A 24181-nucleotide genomic window follows, 5' to 3' on the forward strand; every position below is an offset into this window, starting at 1 on the left:
ATGGTCCCTTCTGAGCAGGTGCCATAAAATCCGCTTGTCTTCACATACTGTCTACATGACTTGTGGGTCCTGGCATTTCTCTTACTGCGGCACAGGTTATTGCTACAAACAAGCAATTCATAGGAACAATGAAAAGTGATTTACTTTTAGTAAGATGTTCAAATACATTTATATAAATATCAAAATTGGTTTCTGTGCACAATTCAGATGTTAACTCGTTAGCTACTGAAGCTTTTGCCGTCCCAGTGTTGAGCCCATTTTTGTTGTATGGTGGACTTTACGCTTAAGCCTTCATAACTTTTTTCCACTAAAGATATCCAGGCCAAATTTGTGCCCTTTTCCCCCCACATGTGGTATTCTAAAAGTATCCAGGGTTTATGGATTCTCCCAGAGGACACTGAAAAACAGTTAAAATATAGCAAAGATAGTGGTTTTTATTTAACTGGGAAAAAAGGACTGTGCAGAAAATGTTATTTTTTTCTAAATATGGTATCACCAAATGCTTTGATGTGCTAAGATCGCCATCTTCCCAGCTTTCATGGATAAACAGAGTTGTAAACGAAAAACTGTGTTTTTACCACGGATTTTGCATTCCTATTTTTTGTGGTTTCAACCTATTAAGGCTATAATTTTCTGAAAACTAGACAAGATTCTGAAACAGTAACAGGCCATTTGTGTCATGGTTTTCCCAGAGAAGCTACTCGTTTGAATTTTAAAAAATTAAGATAAGTAGGAGAAAATACCAAATTGTAGACAAAGTTTTGATCTGTAGTTTTTTGCCCCAATGTAGTTATAAAACAATATACCCTTAGGTCCATTTGAACCTTCTGGTTCTAGGAATATATAGTGTTTACTGGTTGTCTCAAAATATTCGATACCCAAAGCCAACAACTGAGTTCCACCTTGTAATGACTTTTCATTGTGTGCTAACCATCCAGAAATTCATATTTTAAATTAACTGAATTGAATGAAAAATGGGTTTGAAGGAAACCTAGGCGTTTTTGGAATGTGCAGAAGATACAGAGATTAGGAACAGCAGTTATTTGTACACTTCTAAATTTGGAGTTACCTATACAATTCTGATTTTTCAAATGTGTTCTTTCTTGCACACTGACTTACATGTGGAAGTCAAAAATGGAAAGAAATCCAATTGACAATAACAAATGTTCTACTATTCTGTGTCCTCACACCTGGAACAACCTACCCCTGCACATCAGAGCTTCCTCCTCAGTTATTGTTTTCTGCTAGAAACCTAAGAACTGCTCTTCACCTTGCCCAAAAATTGGCTCAGCCCATACAGCTCCTGTTTCAACGTCAGGATACATTATTGGGTGACTTGAGCGTTACACAAATACACTTAACATAATATACCTTCTCCTGATACAAAACATTGCCCCACTTGTGTGGTGAGCCTAGCGACCACTACACGGGAACACCAAAATTGGGACATGAAGACATAACATTTTTGGCATAAATAATTACCATTTTTGGTGTTGTGTGTACCTGTAGAAATTGGATACAGGCTCGGCCAGCACCCAGAGAAACCTACCATTTCTGAAAAGTAGACACCTAAAGTAGTCCAGGGTGATGTGGCTTACATGGATCTCAGTATCATTTCTTAACCACAATGCCATTCAAATATGAACTTTATCTACATTCACACTTTTTTCTCTCACATTTACAAGAAGGAAAGTGGGATCTACACAATTCCTACCTTCCAGCATTCCCACACTTGAATGAATAAATTGTCATATGTAAATGACTACATTTATGATATTGTAACCTAGAAGTGAGTCAAAGCGCTCCTTCTCAGTGAAAAGCGATATCTTAGAACAAGTAAACTATTTTGATTACTTGAGAATCCATTTCAATAAGAAAAATGTCATGGAAATAGCATAGGGAAAGAGCGGTCGCAATTCTGAATCAGGAAGCCGTCGCAGTTATTAGGTGCAAACAAAGAATAGGGGGGAAGACTCTGACTGCATTATGCGTGTGTATATAGAAAAGGCCGTAACAGCCGCAATATATGGAGTTGAAATTTGGAGCTACACAGATTTCTCTGCTCTTAAAAGAAATTGAGAACAGAATCAGATATTATTGCCCGAGCCCCAGTTATTTACTGTGTACGCCTACAGAAAAATAGTTTCGCGGGCATATATTTGGCCACTAGAAGGGAGGTGCTCATTACCGAGGCCTGCCTCAAATGCCTTGGTGGAGGCATTTTTGTAGTACCTCAAAGCAGGTGAATCTTGACATTATTTGAGAGGATCCCACAGTGATTAGTGGGGAAACAATAAATAAGGTAAAGGATGCCTATTAGCAATTAAGAATCAAATGATACTTGAGTTAAGTAAGAAGAGGATCCTGGTAGAGAGGAATCTAAAGCTTGAATCTAATGTTGGTTTTGAACCCTATTTGTATGACATCAAACCTGTGATTCAGGGTTCTTTATACATAAAATTCCACCTGGGGATCCTCCCTTTGAAGCACAAGGGGATTGATGCAGCATGTGATTGTGCTTAGGGTGAAATTGAGACCATTACCCACTTCATTCTATTTTGTCCAAATATAGCGAGTGTGCGCATGGAATAGCTTGCTCCTTTATTTTACACTTGTAACGTTTCCAATAAATGGGCACTTTAGTTCTCTATTACAGAGCGGATTACTCAGAGATTTACCATGCAGTTTTTGTGTCCATTTGGAGAGTTTGGAAATTGGCTGAGAAATGAAATTGTGACTGAATTTATATGCATAGTGTTATAAGTACCTTATATCAATTGTGTATGTATTTTAATGTCTTTGTTATGGCAAATGGCGAGTACAATAAATAATAAATGAATAGTGAATTATTTGTAAAGCGCACAGGTGCTTCCGAAGAAGTGTCAAGTCACTTCTACCCGATAATAATGGTATCCCACTTCTGTGGCTGGGCCTAGTGCTGGAGACAGGAACGGATCAAATCAGGGCCATGTGAGGACCATATTGGCCCACTGACATACACCCCACAATGAAGTTAGAGCAGTGCATTTCAACTGGTTGTCCACCGCACTATAGTACAGCTGTATCTATCTCAGTTTCACTTTGTTCCTCATGTACCAGTACAATCCAGATGTTAGTTTACTTTTATTAGCCTCCCTTTAATCCGCATGTACAATACACAGAACGCGCTTTCAACACTAAAGCCTTACACAGACTTTCTCTGCATGGTATACACTGGATCATAAGGTGGGAGAATGGGGAAGAAATGATGACATATGTTGAGGCCCTATTGGGCGGTCTGCTTGACTGAGGTAAAATCAGTCACATGAGATCGGTACCTCTGCAAGGTAGTGCTCTTGATAAGAGTGTGTTACATGCTGGTCTCAACTCTGATTCCCACGTAAGAGGAGTATTTGTGAGTGGCATTTGGGCAAAGGATCCTGAAAGAACAGTAGTACAAACGTCCAGTCAAACTGGTTGTTGATTTTAAGAATGATGAGAAATTAAATTAGTGTATTGACGCAATAATACACATAAAACACAACCTTGTTAACATAAGGTTTAAAGTTTATTCACTAATAAATTGCTACGGCACGAAGTGCACTACATTTGAGAGTGTTTTGTTAGTCGGTTATTCTGGATTGCTGATAATACCGCAAGTAGCAGTGCCTGTTCACGCGTGCACTGTGCAAAGTGTTCCATCATCAAATGTCCTTGGGGACACAACCTTTAGGTGCTATAGCTGTGAAGTGGCACAGAGTAATGAGTGACTGACACAGTTGGCTGTTATGTTTTTTGCCAAAAACACTTTGCATTCTGAAAATTGCAGTTGGACTTTTGCCATTTTATGCCTAGATTTAAAAGTTGGAACATAACATAATATTAGTCTATAAACACCGCACTGGCAGAAGGCGTCACTCATGACTTAGTTCATTTTGAAGGACTGAGTTGCACATCATAATCGCAAACGTGCTGCATAGGAGCCTGCTCTCTCCATAGCAATATTACCTCTTTAAACATTTCTAAACAAGCACACCTGAGCCCTACTACCTCTTTAATCCACTCCAGTCAGGCAAATCACAACCACACTCACAGCAACAGCAGAATTGCCTCAAAGCTTTCACTACCACACACCTATATACAGACCGATGTCATCTTCACATCACTACATCATGAATGCACACCAGTTAAACATATTCATATTACAAGTACACAAGATACAAAATAAGAAAAACAAAAGTACAGCATACCAATTACAACACTAACACAACATAGCAACAACACACCACACAATACAACAAAACATTGCAATCAAAATGACTACACAAAACACAACAATAACTACACTACAACACACCACAGTAAAAAAACTACAACAGTAACACACCACAACACTAAGAACATTAAAAAAATCCAACACCCCATCTCCTAACAGTAACAATGTGGAAACTCATGTGTTGCAGTGTCTAGCTGTCTTGAATAGATGTTAGGCCTTCCCTGCTGCCACCGGTCTTTAAATAGATGAAGTTATTTCTCCTCAATGCTCTTTCCAGATTGGATGGATCCCTCAATCTCATCTGTACATCTAGATGAAGAAGGCAGCATTCCTGCCTATGCTGGGCTGGCAAACATGGATGTGTAATGACTGGTTACTTATCGGTAATATTCATTACTCCGAGTCGTAGACCTCCCCGTCACAGTCCTTAATGTATGAGCAGTAGGTCCTCCCACAGAACTTCCAATCAAAACTCCTTTAGCCCATCCCTACCCTTCAGGCCACTCCCCCATCCTGTGGATCATAACCCCTGAACCACTGTACCACATCCTGTACCACCAAGCACAAGAAGCTGAACTGGGAGGGGGGATGGGAACCAGGACTGTGATGGGGAGGTCTACGACTCGGAGTAATGAATATTACTGGTAAGTGACCAGTCATTACCTCCTCATCAGACCTCCCCGTCACAGTCCTTAACGCATGAGCAGATACCAAAGCAAGGATCGGCTTCACCATAGAGCCGTAAACAGACTTTAACAGCACAAGCAGAAAGTCACCCCACCTGAACAGAACGCAACACAGCGTCCCCAAAACCAGGAGACCCTGTCACACCCACCACCAAATGATAATGAGACATAAAGGTATACGGACACCAAGTAGCAGCCCTGCAGGTCTCAGTCAGAGACACCCCCTGAAAACAAGCCCAGGATAGAGCCACACCCAGAGTTGATCTCCCTTGCACCGACCCAGGCACCAGCACCCCTCTAGCCCCATACACTGCCCCCAGAGCCCTCCCCAGCCACCGACTGAGAGCCACACCAGAAGGCATCAGACCCTGGCCCGCCAGGCAAAAGGCCACACAAAGAGAAGCCACCGCACGAAAAGGTGTAGTGCGAACCTCATCCCCCGAAAGAGGAGCAGGACAGAACTCAGGCAGAACCAGATACTCCAAGCAGTCAAACCAGGAGGGACCTTAGGAACAAAGGAAGGAGCAGACCAGAGAACGACCCGATCCGTAAAGAAATGCCAAAAAAGGGCTCAGGACAAGCAAGGAACCCAACACCCCAACCCTCCGGGCTGAGGTAATAGCAACAAGAAAAAACACCTTGATCGGCAGAAAACGCAGAGGCACCTCCGCAAGAGGTTCAAAGGGAGCAGGCCGTAAAGGCCTCAGCACCAAAGGAAGATCCCTACCAGGCATAAAGGTCTTAACCCAGGGACTCAATGAGGAAACAACACCTCAACAAATGGGACACCAAAGAAACAACAGGCTCACAGGCTAGACCCTGAAAGGCCCACACCACCGCACACTGTGCCCGCAAGGAGGACACAGCTAGACCAAAGTTGAAGCAAACCTTCAGTAATCAAAGACACGCACAGGATCCACCACCATAGCAGACTAGCCCCGATCCATACACCAATCTTGAAAGACACCCAATGCCGAGCACAGGACACAAGAGTCGAAGGGCGCCGGGACTGCTGGAGAACACATCAGGAGAACACACCAGAGCCACGAGGTTCATCCTCTCCAAAGCCAACCCTCCAGATGCAAGCATACTAGACAATCCCTGGACATAGGAGGATACGACAGGGGACTAGGAACCACCGGCAACAGCCAGTAAGGGCCCACCGCCAACCTCAACAACAGAGAGAACCTAGGCCTCCGGCTCCAAGCAAGCGCCACCAAGATTACAGAAGCCCGGCCCAACGTGACCTTCCGCAGGACCCTCGGAATCAAGGCAATTGGAGGAAAGGCAAACAGCAAGCCCCCCCACCAAAAAGACACAACATCCACTCTCCAAACTGAGTCCGACTGAACCAGAGAGCAAAACCTCACCATTATTCCCCCGAACACCACCAACGTCAAGCACAAGACTGACAGGAATGGAAAAACCCCAGCTCAGGCGATCCGCCACTGATGTCAAACCCACGGGCAGATGCAACGGCCACAGAGACAGCAAGTAAACTCTGCCCACTGGCAAAGCAGACGCCCCAACAAGATGAGGGAGGCCACGTTCGCACTTCCACGCTGGTTGACACAACACACTACCACCATGTCTTCCGACCACACCAGCATATCACGCTGTAGGACCCAAGGAAGAAAAAGAGTCCAGGACAACTGAACCGCCATCAATCCCCACCAAGTGGAAGACAACCCTGCCTCCCAGGCCGACCACATCCCTCGAACAGACTCCTGGGCCAACACAGCCTCCCAACCCAGCACGCAGGCACCTGTAGGCAGCACCAACTGCTCCTGGGACACAAATGGAGAGCCCTGCAAGAGGGACTGAACCACCAGCCACCAAGACAATTCCTGGGAAATCTCCACACCCCCCGGAAACAACAGTTTGTATGTCTGAGACCTCGGATTCCAAAAGCCCCCGAACATGAGTCACCAGAGGGTACAAGTGCAACCGGGTCAAAAGAACAATCAACACAGTAGCAGACATCAACCCCCAAACCTGTAACCACCGCCGAGCCTTGGAAGAAGGGGAGACCAACACCCTCCCCAGCTTGAGCACCAGGGACAGTCAGCGAGGCTCTGACAGGAAAGCCTTCTCAGCCAGGTGGTAAAGACCCCCCACAATGAACATCAGTTCCGGAGAGGGGCACAGATGGGACTTCACCAAGGTCAGAGACCACCCGAACAGCTACAGGAGGAGGCAGACGTCCTGGGTATGTGAACGAGCCTAAAGAGATCATCCAGCCATCCAAGTAAGGAACACCCACATCCCCAAAGCATGCAACAACCCCACCAAGGAAGCCAAAACTACTGTAGTAGACACTCTAGGCGAAGCCGAGAGACCAAAGGGCAAGACTAGAAACTGGTAATGAGCGACGCCCACACAAAACCTCAGAAACCTCTGGGACGCCTCGAGCACGGGCGCATGAAGTAGGCGCCCTTGAGTGTCAGAGAAGCCAGGCAATCCCCTATGGACAGGAAGGGTAGAATCACCCAAAGAAACACCATTTTGAAGGACTGATGAGGGATGCACCAAGACACAGCCTACAGTTCCAGAACAGGACTGAAGCCTCCGTAGGGTTATTGTATCAGAAACAAGATCGAGTAAACCCCCTGACCCAGCCAATCCACAGGCACCCACACCATGGGCCCATTGGAAACCAGGACCTGAACCCCCTCTAAAAGAGCCCAACACTGGACCGGAGATCTGTGAACAGGGGAAGCACGGAACACTTCCCCCGGTGGCACACCAAAATCTATCCGATATCCCAGGCAACAATCCGGATGGCCCATTGACCCCCGCCAAACACCTCCCAGACCGGAAAAAGACCCGAGGCGACCCCCAATTGGAGCCCCCCAAACCCTCCCATAGCCACGAATAGGAAGGACCTGAAGAACAGGAGGCACCCTGCTGACCCCGGGATTTGCGGATGGAAGGGACACCCCGGCCACGTCCCCCACCACGAAAGGGCAGGGCAGCCATCTTCGATTGAAATGCCTGCCCCAAGCCCAATGATAACCAGCAAACAACCCCAACTGCGATGAGCAGACGGGAGCCAACAACCCATTGGCCACCGCCGTCCATTTAACCAAAGTCACCACAGCACCCCAAATAGGTTGAATCCCTTAAAAGGAATACAAATGAGAGCAGCCTCCTGTGCAACTACTGCTTACCTAGGTGTAAACTACAACTGTTTCCTAGCCGCCACTGAGGCAGTAGCCACCGCGGCACCAAGTGAATCAAAGAAGAAGTCAGCCAGGTCAACGCAACTGCTGCGCCAACATTGTCAAAGACTCAGAGGGACCCCCCTCTTGCAACAGCCAGTGTAAGCAGCAGAACGAACCGCAAGACCTGAAGCTGCAAAGGACCGTTCTAAATGCCCATTCAACACGCATGTGACCAGGATCAGAGAGAACCACATCCTCGGCAACCACCTGGCTCCGAGATGCCAGTCCCATCAGCAGGGAATTCACCTACACCACAGAAGGAAACTTCTCAGAGAACCCCTGCAAAGGACATCTTTGAGCCCAAAAACCGGGGGAAGGAATGCTTGACAACATCCTTCCATTCCCCCTCCAGCACATACCTCTCTGACTCATGACTAAGAAGGCACTCAGGCTCCCTTCGCTGACAATTGGCAACAAATCCCATGACTCATCACCTTCCGAGGGCTCAGGGAACCCCAAATTGTCCCGCACATGTTGAAGTTGAACTATACTGTGAAGGGCAGCCCCTTGGACAAAACGACCCTTCACCACCTCATCCGACATCATCATGATCAGGGATAGCTTGGGCATCCAACTTTTTTCCCCGTTAGGCCTTTGGATGCCCTAGCCAGAAAAGCTGCATCCACCACGGCTACAAACATTTTCAGTACAACAGAAAAGGCAGGCGCAGTGGAAGGCCGAGCAACCAGCCTCTCCTCCTCCAGGGTCTTACTTAACACTGACCTGCTCCCATCCACGATGAGCAACGGCCAAAGGAGCACAGACCACCCATATATATATATATAGATATCGACCAACCCACAACAGAGCCAGCAACGGCTAAGCCGAGGCAGCCCATAGAAAGTAGCCAACCCCAACAGGTCAGTGGGCTAACCCCTGAAGACAGCCAACCAGAGCAGGCCAAACCAAAGAAAAACCAACAATAAAACCAGGACCAGGCCCTAAGTGCCCGAGGCAGAGCACTAGATGGAATGCAAATGGGAACCACCCGCAAGGTAGACCGGAGTAACCGTTAATCAACCCGGTCCACCGAATCCAACCAACAGGAGCAATAGCTCCACCCACAACTAACACCAGGCCAGCGTGAAACTCAAACCGCACCAGCTGTCCTGCAAGCCCGAGCCAGCACCACCGCTCCCACAGACCGGCCCGTAGAGATAGGCCGTTCCCAATGGAAACCAGCAAACTGGTGCCTGCGGCCTCCAAGGAGCTGGCTGCCAGACAACCGCCGCCGAGACACCAATCCAACCAAAATGAGACAACGGGACCCCACACCTGATGGGACCTGCGCCCCCACCATAAAAAACGCCAACGCAGAGCACACCCCCGTCCCCGAAGAGGGGCTGTCCCACCATGCCCCAGGCATGCCTGGAAAGTGAAGCCGCAATCGCTGTTCGAGCCCGTAAGGAGGCTCAAAACCCACATAACCCCCCAGGCGGTCCGGCTAAAGCAGGGACCATACCCGGAAGGGTGCAACCCCCCAGAAGTTGCCCGGGTAGGCAACAATGAGGGCAAAAGGCAGCCCAACAAAGAAAGCAGAGTCTCCCTATAGCAGGGACAAGAAGCCCAATCCCCACACAACAGCCGCTATAGCAGACAGCCGCATACTCACCTGAAAACAGGAACTGAAGGCAGCAATCACCTCCAGGGGAGAGTCTTGCACAGACCAGACTGCAGAAAGAAAAGAAAAGGATGTGCTAGAGTGGGTCAGGGGTTATGAGCCACAGGATGTGGGAGTGGTCTGGTGGGTAGGGATGGGCAGAGGGAGTTTTGCTTGGAAATTCTTTAGGAGGAGCTACTGCTCATGCATTAAGGACTTTGAGGGAGAGATCTGACGCGGAGGTAATGACAAATGGGCAGAATGGGAGTGGGCCGTTGTGTGATGAGGACACTAGCCCCATTCCCTCAACTCTCCAGCACAGGTACGGGTCCAGCTGCCTCTGAGAGCCCTGCATCTGATAGGAGCAGATATCATCCACCATAAGCTGTTCTCAGGCCCATATAGAGCTTAGCAGAGGGGCTGGGAGCATCAACCCCATGAGCTTTTATAGGAACGTTTCGATGGTGATCCTGCTAGAAAGGGGAGATGTCTTATGTTGCATAAAAAAAGTTCCAAAGTGTGCAGCTCTTTTTTGATTTCAAAATACTTTATTGATTTTTTTCTTTTTTTTAACAAGGGTAAACAGAAAGTCTGTAACAGGGTTAGCATAAGTTATCCAAGGCAAGGTTTATGCATATGAGTCCTAAGACCACTTATATAGCTAACCCACATGATTGATAATAAGAGAAAAAGAAAGAAAGTCAGGCAGAAGAAGGGAAAGGGGGGAAGGAAAGGTAAGAGAAGGGAAGAAAGAATGACGGTTCTTATCATTAACTTCTGACATTCTATGTAGATGTTGGCACAAGAGCAGACCGGTGTTGATAGGCCTCACCCACCGCAGCAGCCTAGTGTAGGCAGCAAGGTTGAAATCAGCTCTTTTAAAGCCAATATAATCCACTTGGGTGCGCAAATGGAGTCATGGATGAAATGTAACTTACTATGTGGACTTCGTGATTGATTTTATTTGCGATAAAATATCACTTAAAGCGTCATAGATAAGGAATTCAAATGTACACTTAAGCACGCAAACAACGTGGAAATCCCACACACAAACAAACTGAAAACATGGCAGCTACATATGGAGGGAACCCTATGGGAGGGAAAGCCCACTTATGTTAATTAGTGATGGTTCCACTAGGAGATGAGACTAGATTTTGGCAGTAGTGGCTGCAAGTGCGCCTTCACATTCCTCTAACAAATACAGCAGGTTTGTATGGACAATGTTTTATCAACTGAAGACATAAAAGGACACTAAAACATGCAATATTCACCACGTCCTCGGCTTCAGGTTCTGGTATGCTGGCGCCCTGGAAAAACTGGTTGCTTCTGAAGATGTACTGGTGCCTTGGAATCAGCTTCCCTGGGGAAGGTAAAATCATGTCAGAATCGGAGTTTATGTCACTTCCAGTCGAGACTCAGTTCGAGCCGAGGCGGGGAGATATTTTAGACAAAGAAGTTCTAGGTGACTGCCTAGGTTGTCTACAGGCAACAATTATGGCCAAAATCCCTGGGAAATAGACAGGAACGTGTCATTTCGCCTCGGGTGGCAAACGTTCTAAGCCAGCAGTAGCAGAAATATGACTTTCTCGACCCTACTCTACCGACCTTGTGAGGCATGTTTCTCTCTGGGAACTCTCCCCATTCCTCCAGAGACCAGTCAACCTGTGCCTTCATCCTTCTTGCTGCTAGGCTCTACCACCCAACCTTTCTACTACAAACTGCCAGACAAGCTAAAAGGGCCTCTTACCCAGCGTCCGGATGATCAGGTACAATTGGTCCATGTCAGATTTGCCCGGCCACAGCGGCTGTCCTGAGAGCAGCTCTGCAAAGACACAGCCAATGGCCCAGACATCGACTGCGGCTCCATACTGCGTGTCACCGACGAGGAGCTCGGGGGCTCGGTACCATCGAGTGGCCACATAATCAGTGTAGTCATCACCGGGTCGGGCTGCAGGGAAAGCAAAGGGTGTTTCTGATTAAGAGGGGCAGTAAAGAAATCATTTTGACGAAGTAGAGTTAATTATTACGTCACATCCCCCGCTGGCTGCTGAGCACGGGTGAATATAGCCCCCCTCACCTTGTTTCATAGAAAGCCTCCCCCTACACCCCCACTCATGGAAACGCTGGCAGCAATCCACCTCAGCTGCATGAAACGTATGTATTGATTTGAAACGCGTTTCAGAAATGAAGTTGAATGCTAAGAAACCCAAAACACGAGCACCGGTGCCGTCTGAGACAAGAATGGCTTCTATCAGGAAGCGGATGAAGCGACGCCATCAGGCATATCTAGAACTGATGACACCCCATCCCCAGAGCACGTGAGGCCTGGAGGTGCACAGGTCAGAGAGAGTGAAAGCAGAAGCCCGAGTCTTGACCAACTGCTTAGCAGCTCTTCGACTCTGCCTCAGCCTCCGAACGCTGAGCACAGCTCAGGATGCTTGGAACACAGCTCTGTTGTGAGATGAGCACGAGCCAAGCTCGTAGCTATGCCCATCCCACTTCCTGTCACTACTGCCACAGATGATTGATAAAACTGTCTAACTAGCACGTTGATACGAACTCTGGGATGTGAAGTAAGCCACTTATGGTAATCAGGTTCTCTATATATCAATATTGCATATCAATCTGCAAACATCATTAATTCAGTCACCCGTCGCAAATAAATATTTATTATTCTCTTTTGCATTCTTCAGATTTCCACAATTGCTCATCTGTTGGTACTAATAAAGTATTCAGTTACCTCCTGAATTATATATATTGGTTTATATTAACCGTAAGATAAACATAGCAACTATATTGGTTTATATGTGAAACATATACTTAGGGGCCGATTACAATGCGGCCTGAAAGGCTCCGACCAAGCCACATCTTGGTTTACTTTCCGACCGCCCCATTACAATGAGTCTGCCGGTCAGTCTTTCCACCCATGGGATTACGATGCACGTTTTCCGGCAGGGTTTGCATGCCGGCCTTTCCAACATGGAAACAATGTCAGAAAGCATGTTTGGGACCCCCTAGCGAGGCCCCTTTTGTGCGAGCCCTCCGGTTGGGTGCTGAGGGGGCACTTATGGGGCCCATTTGTCAATCTCTGCACTTGGTGGCAGGCACCTCCGGGTGCAGGGATTAACATCACCTACCATTTCCCTATGGGAGCACGTACAACGGCAGTTGGCCACAATACATAGGGAAATGTCGGAATGCAACCAAACAGTGTTCGGTCGCATCCTAATCAGGAGGTCGGGTTTGCAAATCAGAGGTCAGTTGTTCCAGTTTCGAGATGGTGTTGGGCAGACGCAAGTCTGCCTAACATCGTAATAGGCCCCCCAGCACGCTGCAGTGGCTCACGCAGTTTAAATCCATTTAGATGAGCTGTGTCGAGGACTCAGCAAGCCGAGAATGTTGTTAAAGTGCCACTAATGACAAATATTATGCCACTGCAAGCTTTATCCCAGGGCTGAGCACCGCTGTCCCAAAAATACTGGTAATATATTAAGAATTACCACCACTATGGAAGTGCCAGAGATGACAAAAGTACGTGAACTATTTCTGCCATTAGTCCATGCCCAGCACTTTGCTCATAGTGGGCACAAACATGCCAGGGTTTCCCTCATTCTTTTAAGAAGTATGACCTTTATGCCAAGATTTGCCAACATAATGCCAGGAGCAATATTATTGCAGAGTGGGTATAAAGATGTCACATTTGACCATAGAGTGCCAGGTCCCCATTTTGCTGTGGTTGGCCATAATCATGCCCAGGAGTTTCTATATTAGGCAAAAAGGAGTAGCTCATTCATCAGTACCTGTCGCATTCAAATATACATGTATGGAAAGAATTCACAGCTCATCATAAACAAAAACAGAGCGCAACCCACTATAGATCAATGAAGTATAGCATACTCAAGAGTACACATTGCCCGCGCTTCTCCTTTCTAAATGCCCATAAAAGCTACAAAGACATACCAATGCTTTTCAACAGAGGTGGTGATTTTCTACACCTTTTAACCCCTTGTGTGCCACGCCCTTTCCCCGCCCTGTGCCGGGCGTTGAATTAGCGGGCGGGGTTCATGACGAGATAGTCTCGTCATGGGCACAGCGCAACCGCGGCCCATGACGAGACCATCTCGTTATGGGCACTCAAGGGGTTAAAAATGTAAAACTCCAAGCATAACACAGAAATTCACAACGCAGGGGAGCCCACATTGTCACTGTTAAGAGTTGTGGTGTTGGGCATTTTTGTTATGTTCTTATTGTTGTGGTGTGTTACTAGTACTTTGGTTTTACTGTGGTGTGTCGCAGTGTAGTTATTATTGTGTTTTGTGTAGTCATTTGATTGCAAAATTTAGTTGCATTGTGTGGTGTGTTGTTGCTATGTTGCGTTAGTGTTGTTATTGGTATGTTGTAATTTTGTTTCGGTTATTTTTTATGTTGTGTATGTGTAATATGATTATGTATTACTGGTGTGCATACATGATTTAGTAGTGTGAAGATGCTATTGGTTTGTATATAGATGTGTGATATTGGAAGGTGTGTGACAATGCCGCTGCATGTACACACTGCGCTGTGAGTGTGGTTGTGGTTTGCTTGCCTGGAGTGGATTAAAGAGGTAGTAAGTCTCAGGTGTGCTTGCTTAAAAAGGTTTAAATCGGAAATAGTGCTATGGTGTGCAGGAATTCAGTGGGAATATTACTAAGGGGCAGTGCTGAGGATTGGGATGAGGGAGGGTGAGCAGAGCCAAGCCATTGATCATATAAGCTGTTTTTTAGTCTTAAGCTCACCACCACCCATCCTTTTCAGCAATGGAAATGAGGAATATGGCAGCAACGCCTTCCTTTCTGCCCACCATGCTTCTACTTTTCTGGACCCTAGTCACAAACTGCATTTTGTAGTACATTTAGTAGTACTAGAATAGTACTAATAAAGTACTACAAAATCCTACTCACAAGACTAGGAGTGTAAATCTCCACCTCCCTCTCTCCTATCTTTTTTATGGGGAGAGCTGCACACATGTAACTTTACTACTTTGGGGCCGTTTCCGATCCGGGTCGGAAAGCACTCCGACCGAGCTGGATCCGGAGTGTTTTCCGACCGAGCCGGAGGCCTGCAGTCCGACCGAGTGAGTACGATGCGGCCGTATGCTGCCGGACTCAGTTCGGTCGGACTCCCATAGAAGTCAATGGGAGCCGGTCATACAACGCGTACATGGGCTCCCATTGACTGAATGGGTACGTCGCGGACAAGTGCGCCCCCTACAGTGGTTACGCATCAGTGCCATCTACACCGTACATGCCTGTGTTGGGGAGCCCCATGGGTCTCACCCTGTGTCCGAGTCGTAGGGCTGCGGCTATCAGGGGGTCCGACGCGGACCCCCAAAGGCAACCACCCGGACGTTTTGCGAGCCGGACACTCCGGCTCGCACAGGCTGTGCAACGCGTGCATCGTACTGGCTCGGTCATAAATCGCATCCATTGCACGCCACGGTTAGCTTACGGCCGAGACGTACGGAGTGGTTCGGACCCGGAAACGACTCGGTCGGTGAATTCCACATAGATCGCATCGTACTTGCTCGCTTGTACAGCTGTACGAGTCGGGCGGAAAGCACGCGTACGGCTCGTCATTTTTCCGGCCGGATCGCGTTCGGTGCCCTTCCGACCCGGATCGGAATCGGCCCCTTTATAGTATATGTGTGAAGGACTAGGGCTGGAAAAAGCAACATACTTACTACTAAATGGGAAGAGTTTAGGGGGGAGTAGTGAGGAGTTTACAGAGGGACAGACACCCATCCACAAAAAGAGTGCCCATTGCTAAGTACAAACTGCGCTTCTAAAGTAACTACAGCCAAAAAAGATCCAAACAATAGTGAATTACTCTAGCTCAGCGCTGGAGTAAGTCTAGCACCACATATAGCCAACCATTGGTGTTGCAAAACCCTCCCATAGAAATCAGTGGAGGTAGGGACTTAGAATACAAACACATTGCAAATAATGTTAAATTAAATTTAATTAGTTAAAATCGTTACAAATATAAATAAATATAATGTAATGTGAAAAACATATAAAAATAAATACTTTTTATTGTAACTTTTTTTATTTGAATATTAATGTAACAAAGTTTTATTAAAATTTCATTAAATTAATTATCATCAATTCTATAATAACTTTTAAGAATTATAAGTACATCGTAGATGGGAATGTTTTTCATTTAAAGTTCAAAAAATTAATTTGAATTTCATTTAAACAATTTAAAATAATTACATTTTATATTCAAATAAATGTATTCATTCTGCAAAAATTATTTTGATCTACATATAAATAAATATAAAAAACAATTCACATTAGTATTGAATGTAAAAATATTTTTACAATTTGTTTTCAAGATTAATAACGTTTTTTACTTTTCCCTATACTTTATTAAAGGAAGATTACCACTGGGGATGGAGATCTCCCTATGATAAAAGATAGGGAAAAGTTCTCTACATAATGTACATTAATATTGAATTAACATATATTTTCAAGTTAATAAATGTTTTTATTTTTCCCTATAAGTTACCAATGAGACGCCTGAGGGGGAAGGGGGATGGGGGAATCTGCTTATGGTAAAGTAGAGGGAAAAGATCTTTATATTTTGCCAATTTTCCAGTAGGAAATCTCTGCCCTGGTGATTGAAATCTCCTTAAGGTAAAGGATAAGGAACACTTTAAAAGTTTATTAAATTTGGGAAACGTTAGTAGAATATAAAATAAGAAATGCTAGAGAAGTATTAACTTAATTTTGAATCAAATCTTTGATTTAATTTAGATTTAATAAATTAAAATAAAAGTTCCATATAAAGGAAACAAAACATTTGTATGATGCATAAAAAATATTAAATGTGATGTACAGAATTATTTAAATTAATCTATTTATTAAAATGTAATCTAATACTTTAACAATTCAAAAAAGCTTGCTAAAATATTTTATATTTAAATGATGAATGGATATTTTTAAAATCTTTTTTAAACACCAAGGGGTTGATTAGGATGGCGCGATCCGCCCGCCATCGCAACCTCATTTACCCCCCCACCATATTATAATGGCGGGGGGTATCGCAGCAGACGCAAAAGGTGTCCGCTGCTTTTCCGCCAGCCGGGCAGACTTGGGCCACAATATGGTGCACCCCCATCCATATTAGGATGTGTGGCATTCAAGGCCTTTCCATGGCGGCGATGTCGCCATGGAAAGGCAGGCAGGGATTTACTTTGGGGGCCCGTTATGGGCCCCTGGGGGGTGGGGGGTGGAGCGCTGCACTTGTACTTGTACTTCTACTTAATATAGTAGAAGACCTCACGTAAAAGAGCATCATGCAGAACTTCTTGTGGAATATAAGCATTTATCAACATTAGTGGGGGTGTTCTCAGGTTGCCATCAGAATTTAATGGAGTTGCTGCCAAAAATAAATTACTCGGATCTTTATAACCTTCATATATCCACTGGATCTTGTTAGACAATAGACAAACCACTCCCCCCTTTGCGTGTCCCCTCCTTGAAGGTGTTGCTGTGCAATCTAAAATTAAAAAGTCATATCAAATCAATTCACCTGTGCAGCAGATCTCCTAGACATATCACGTAATTCTCTAAAGAATTCAAGTAATGCAATTTCTCACTACTATTCCTTATTCCTGCTATGTTCCAGGATACGATTTTTAGTTCATTGCTAATAGGAAGGACATTGCAGGTGGTTACTGTGAGAAACACTTGATAGTGTTTCGGGTAGCCAATTCCATGTGAGGGTCTCATCTTTAGAGATTCCCTGAAACGAAAAAGTGTGCGGGGGGTTTCTCTGATTGACACTTGTCTACCATATTTATCTAAATGGATTTGTATTCCCTTTGCATCAGTCAGTGACCCCCCCACTAGTAGACAGAGATTGGGACGGCCAAGACCTTGTATCCGCAACACAGTGTCTGTCCTCTTTTCAAATTTGGAACAAAATCAATCCCCCTACTTTGTAAACCTGCAGACAATCTTAATACCAAATTTACAATCATTTTAGAATAAAAAGTTACCCTTGATTTAAAACCAGCTTTAGAGGGTAAAAGAGAAACTAGATTTATACCGCTACCTTGAATAAGCTTCAGATTCTCAATCTCCGAAAAAAACATTTAAGCAGTGAGGTCCAGTTTAATATTAAATCTCCCTCAAAATGGGGAATAAAATCTGACCTAAAGTATCCACATTGCACCAGTAAGGTTCTACCCCTACTAGCTCTGAAAGGTCTCTCATTTTACCAGAATCAAGGAAAGAAACAGCAAAAGGATTTAATACAGATGGAATATGATCTGAGGGCGCCCTTTGATCTAGCATTGGTGACGCTACAAGCCCCTCAACTAGAGCATTAACATAACCAGTTTCAAGAGTCGTTTGGTTCAATGGAGGTAATATAAAGAGGAGAGGTGCCTCATACAACACCATTGACTCCACTGTCGATTTCTCATATGGTGAATTCGCATCACCACTTTCTGGCTCAATACCTTGAGGACATACTTGGAAAGATTGAATAAAAGCCTCCGTACTAGATATGGCTGCTATAGTTTCTCTAAAACTGAGTCTCCTTCGTCTTTTTTTTGCATATCAATGCATGGGTTTTTTCTTTTCCTTCCTCTCTTTCTCCTTTGATTGTGGGACCCCTAAATTACCAAAACTGAATCCACAGTTTAGCAGGGTTTTAAAAATGGGAACCACTTCCTGTTCTACCCTTCTAGATGTACTCTTCAGGTTATTCATATTAGGAGTAGTGTCTGAAATAGATTGCATAGATTAAAATGTATGTTCAGGTAGTATGTCTGGAATAGAAACATTTTTAACCAGCTTTTTACATTATGTCTGAGTATTAAAATCGGTTTGACAACCAACATCTACGTGAGCAGACCCCTTACAACCTTTCTCAAAAAACCCTTCCATTTCTACTTGTTGAATGAGATCTGTTTCCTTTTCATTTTGAATTCTTGTTACTCACACAAGATATAGGGTGGCAATATGCAACTATGAAAGAGGCTGTGATAGGGGAAGGGGACAACTGTGTTTTGGACAAAAAACTCACTCACCCGAGGGTGAAATGCTTCATCATTGGATCCCTCCAACACACTGGGACCGCAAAATGGAAGGAAAAGGAGTGTTATGTATAAAGCACGTATGATTTAAATACCTCAAGGGGGCAGTGAGGGGCAGAGTGCAATAAAAAAAAAAATATATATATATATGTTTATTAAAACTATTTCCGTTGGGGCAACAACTTTATTCTTCTGTCCCACTGGATAGAAAATAAAAGCATTGTGATACAGGGTTATGGATGTATACCCCGTTGTGTGGTCAACATGTTTCTGTCTACGTGAAAGTTATGTTCAAGGCATTCATCAGGACCAGGGTCTTATGTCACTCTGCTAAAATCTAGTGCAAATAATTAAATATAAAAAAAGTTGATACTCAGGCCTCAATTCTTGACCAAGAATCCGTTGCAATGACAGTCAATGTGATAGGTCAGAGGGTCCTGCAAAAAAGTAGTAAAACAGCATATCAAAGAAGATGTATCATAACGCCAACATGCACCATCACCCTCACTCTGGTGAAATGCCGTTTCCAGAATTCTAATCCACAGGCCACAATCCAATGTGCTGACTATCATATAAAATGGTTATAAACTCAGCTACATAGCCTCATGATGTGGTATAAAGCAGCATTCCTAAGTCTATTCAAAATCGCAACATGAAAGTATATTCAGATAGTACACCATGGTATATCATTGTTTAAACCCGTCTGGTGACTGCCCAATCTAAACACCCACCGCTGCTCTCTGTGGAACAGGATTGTATCAAAAGGGCCCATGTCTCTGTGGTAGTGTGGTTTGTCTAAAACCACCCATCTGAAGTCCTCCTCTGTATGTCCTGCATCTAGAAAGTGACGTCTGAGTTTGGTTTTAGATTTCTTTCATTTGATGGAGCTCTTATGCTCTATCATCCTAGTTTTGACCTTACGGGTAGTCATGCCCACGTATTTCAAATTACAGGGACATTGAATCAAATAAATGACTGCCTCCGAATTACAGTTGGTATGATTAGTCAATACTAAAGGTGTTTTGAGTCCCAGGTCTAGTTGTAGTGTGCGTGCGGTCAGGTGACAAACTACACAAATGCCACAGGGGAAATGGCCTTTCTTGGGTAAGTCTGCCCAGATAGCACGTGGGATGTCTGCAGTGTGGGACTGACATGGTCTGGTATGCACCAAGATGTTACTTAGATTTCTACTGCGTTTAAAGTCAGAAAGCGGTCTCTCACAAACCTTCTTGCCTTTGTTCAAAATGTGCCAATTGGAGTTGATGGCCTTCTTAACCATGGCACTTAAATGACTATAGGTATTCATACACACCAGGCGACTGGAAGAGGCTTTGGTGTGGCTCTCTAGCAATGCTTCCCGATCTTGTTCGCCCTGCGTACTAAATGGGAAGGATACTGTCGTACATGGAGGTTCTCACTTAGATTTTTGGCATGTTTATGATATGTAGTCAGTTCAGTGCAATTCCTCCTGAGATGTAAAAATTGCCCCACCGGAAGATTATCCTGGAGGGCTCGAGGATGGACACTTCTGTAGTTCAAGAGGGCAGTGGGGGCCATGGGCTTCTGGTACAGTTCTGTGTATATCTGTCCCTCTTTTGGATATAATCTGAGGTCAAGAAAGGGTAGTAATTCCTTACTTGACACACATGTAATTTTGAGATGGACATTGAGGGAATTGAGCCAGATGGAGAATTCCAGTAAAGAAACTTGATCAGCCTTCCAGATGCCCAAAAAGTCATCCATGTATCGCTTCCACAGCAAGTGTTTGCTGTGGAAGGGATTCACCGCTGGCTAGATGTGCGTCTCCTCAAACTAGTGCATGTAAAGGTTGGCCATACTAGGGGCACAGGTGCTGCCCATTGATGTGCCAGTGACCTGCCAATAGAGTTGATCCTCAAAGGAGAAAAAAATTCTCTCTCATGGCATAGGTGGCACAATCCATGACAAAGGCTGTTGAAGTCTGGTTACTGTGAGGGCTAGCTGACAAAAGATGTTCGATGGTCCTGAGGGTGTGTCCTCTTGGGGGATATTTGTGTATAATGCCTCAAGATCAAAGGAGGCCAACAGAGGTATGGCAGAATCAAATTCAATGGTAATCAGAAAAGACAAGACATGTTTGGTATCCTGAAGATACAATGGTATTTTAGCTACCAAAGGCCTGAGGAACCAGTCCACAAATTGTGACAATGGTTCTAGAATGAAACCAATGCCAGATACAATCGGACAGCCCGGAGGAGGTCTCTGTGCTTTGTGTATCTTGGCCAGAATATAAAATGCCGGTATCCAGGGGTGGCTAGGTATTAGGAACTCTGCCTCACTCTTAGTGATCCACCCAGACTGTACAGCCTTCTTGACAATGTTGGAAATAGTTTTTTGAAGTCTAGGTGTAGGGTTACGGGTAATTGGCTTGTAGTATGTGGTATCTTGTAACTGCCACAGACACTCAGCACGGTATACAGTAGCATCCATCACGACTGTTGCTCCCCCTTTGTCAGCCTGTTTGATGATGATCTGGGGACCCGATCCCAATTCTTATGAACATTGTTCTTCTTCTTTAGTCATGTTGAAGAATGGCCATCTAGCTCGTCCCTTGTCAGAGTTGAACAATTGAAGGACTGCTTTTTCAAAAGTAGCCACCTCAGGAGGTAGTTGTTGCAGTATTGGAAGAACTTTGGACTTATTCCTAAGGCCTGTATTACATGAAGTATTTGGCCTGGTGTTAGCAGAGTCATCAAAGAAAAAGGACAAGCGTATCTTCCGAAAGAAGGCAAAGAGTTCCTGATGGGTTTTGAAGTCATCACCCATATATGTTAGCACAAAGCCCAGTCCCTTCCCAAGTATTTCTGTCTCCAAAGGAGTCAGAAGTCTCTGGCTCAAGTTGACTATTAAGTCGTTGTTGCGCTGGTGGACGCGCCTGTCATGCTCCGCATGGTCCGTTGTTCTAGGGAGGGATCCCACTGTACCTGAGATCGCTGTTGTTCCAGTCTCATACCTTGTGAGCGGCCTCTGTTGCCTCTTCGTCATCCTCTTCGTCCCCTGTTCTGGCCTAAAAAAGGCGCTGGATAACCTGGTCCATGGTATGGGAATGGTTGTGGTAGCCACCAAGGCATGGGTTGTGGCATATGAGTAAAGTTACCACGTCCTCTCATTATCTAGTATGATATGGGACATATAAGTCGTTGGAGCCTGAGTCTTCTGTTTGGCTCCAATCATCTGAATTGGATGTCCATTCGTCCGTATTGCGACACCAGCCCCGGGCTCCTCTTCGGTTATTCTTCTTGACTTCTTGTGTTACATAATCATCGACGATAAAGGGATAGATCTTTTCTTGGGTGAACCTATCCATATCTTTTTTAAGCTTGTTCCCCTTATATTTAATAAGATCATCCTTAGTTTCGTTAAGGAATTAGTGATCTCCTCCAAACCTTTTTACTTCTTAACAGCTCCTTTAGTATTTGAGTCACTGTTTCCAAAACACAGTCAGAGCCACCAACAAATTTTTCTAGCAACTTTAGGATAGAGGATAATAACCTTTCTAGGCATCCTAAAGAATCAGATACTTTTACATCTTCCTTTGGATCTTGACTGGGTTGGATGCCACGTATAGCAAAATCAGGGGTCATTGAAAGATGCAATATCAAAGAAGAATTATTTGAAGGAGTACTACTGAATAATTTTAGTCCCACAGTGGGTATCACAGCTGGAGTATCAACAATCTCTACAATCTTACTGTTATCATGTGAGACATATCTCCTGCAAAGATCTATACCCAAATCAGGTAAGGTAAAATCATCACCCTGAATGCCCGCTACTAACAAATGACAGGGAGCCTCTTGAATAACTATATGTTCATTATCAATTGCCATCACTGACACTGGTGAAGGAGGACCTGAAAACCTCAAATGGGAGGGGGAGCTATTTATGTCCCCAGAGCACCGTACAGCATCCTTCTGAGATTCCAGTAGTTCCCCCATAGCATCGGACCCCACAAAATGTGAATTAACACCAACATCAGCATTATTATCAGCATTAACAGCATCATTAATGATCATATTAGATCCCCTATTTGATTCAGTCAATACTTTGGTTCTGCTTGGGGATGTTTCTCCTTTTCCATTTCCAATAGGCTGAATATTTGATGATTCCCTTTGAGCAGTGTAACAGGAGCATCTTTGTTCCAGAGGGGTTTTTGTTTTGGTCTTTACGCAGGCTCTGCCCTGAGGCAAACACCTGCCTTTAGCTTCTCTCCTAGAGTTGACCGCCAGATGCCCTGCAGTTGATCCAGGCAAAATCCAAAGCCAGCTGCGAGTGCCATGAAGGCTTCTCTCGGCTTTGCTCGGCTCGCATCAGAGCGGCGTGTAGCGTGTGATGTCAGCAGAGTCTCTCCCCCTCAGCCAACCTTAGACTCTGAGAGTGACAATGAGAGCAGGTGGTACTTCCTTTGCAGACCACTTCACTCTCAATGCTTCACGAATAGCACCGGACACTTCTAGTCAATGGTACAACAAACTGGCAGAATAGTTCACAACCAAGGTTTGGCATATCCTGGAATTCCTGCCGCATAAGGATGAAGATAGCAAGTCCCCGTACATACAGACTGACTGCGACCCCGGTCCCCCCGAACACACTCTTGAGGTTCCCCCCCCCCCCGTCTCAGGAAACTCTTCTCACCCTGTTGTCGTCAGTAAAGAGTGGATCACCTAATGATCCGGCAGCACTTAATATTTTGAAACAGGTTGCCTCAATTATAGCCCCCAACAAGACGGATCTGATCAATGGCTCACTGTCCACAGGAATAGTTCCCACTAACTGGAAAGGGGCCATGGTGAAAGCCCTACTTAAGAAACCCAATCTGGACCCGGTAGATCTGGGCAACTACCGCCCTATCTCCCTTTTGCCTGGAATAGGTAAGATAGCAGAGAAATATGTTAATCAAACCCTCTCCAGATTCCTCGAAACTTACAACCTGCTCCACTCCTCTCAAACAGGGTTCCGACCGCGCCAGAGTACCGAAACGGCTCTGCTAGCAGTGGTGGAGGAAAGTAGGAAAATTCTTGACTCAGGAGGTTCGTCAGCCATCTTACTTCTCGATCTGAGCGCAGCGTTTGACACAGTGAACCATATGATTCTGGCCCAGCGTCTCAGGCGTATAGGAGTAACTGGCATAGTGCTTCAATGGCTATGCTCTTTTCTGGAGGGTAGAACCTTTCAGGTATTTGAGGAGAATATTGCATCCAAACCCTCCTCCCTGCTGAGCGTAGTCCCGCATTGCTCGTCACTTAGCCCTACCCTTTTCAATGTTTATATGGCCCCTCTGGCAACCATTGTAGC

General features: G+C 45.1%; 1 protein-coding gene across 1 annotated transcript in view; it reads right to left on the reverse strand.

The window, feature by feature from the left end:
- The window catches only part of LOC146789841 (cyclin-dependent kinase-like 4), a 516383-nt gene that overhangs the window by 113908 nt on the left and 378294 nt on the right, over positions 1 to 24181 (reverse strand). Inside the window, exons 6-7 of the mRNA XM_085632203.1 lie at positions 11513 to 11713; positions 11037 to 11125 (exon numbers count right to left, since the gene is read on the reverse strand). Coding sequence (XP_085488329.1) covers positions 11037 to 11125; positions 11513 to 11713 — 290 coding nt within the window. The remainder of the gene's footprint in view (positions 1 to 11036; positions 11126 to 11512; positions 11714 to 24181) is intronic.

This window comes from Triturus cristatus, chromosome 10, assembly GCF_964204655.1.
Source record: "Triturus cristatus chromosome 10, aTriCri1.1, whole genome shotgun sequence".
Taxonomy (NCBI): domain Eukaryota; kingdom Metazoa; phylum Chordata; class Amphibia; order Caudata; family Salamandridae; genus Triturus; species Triturus cristatus.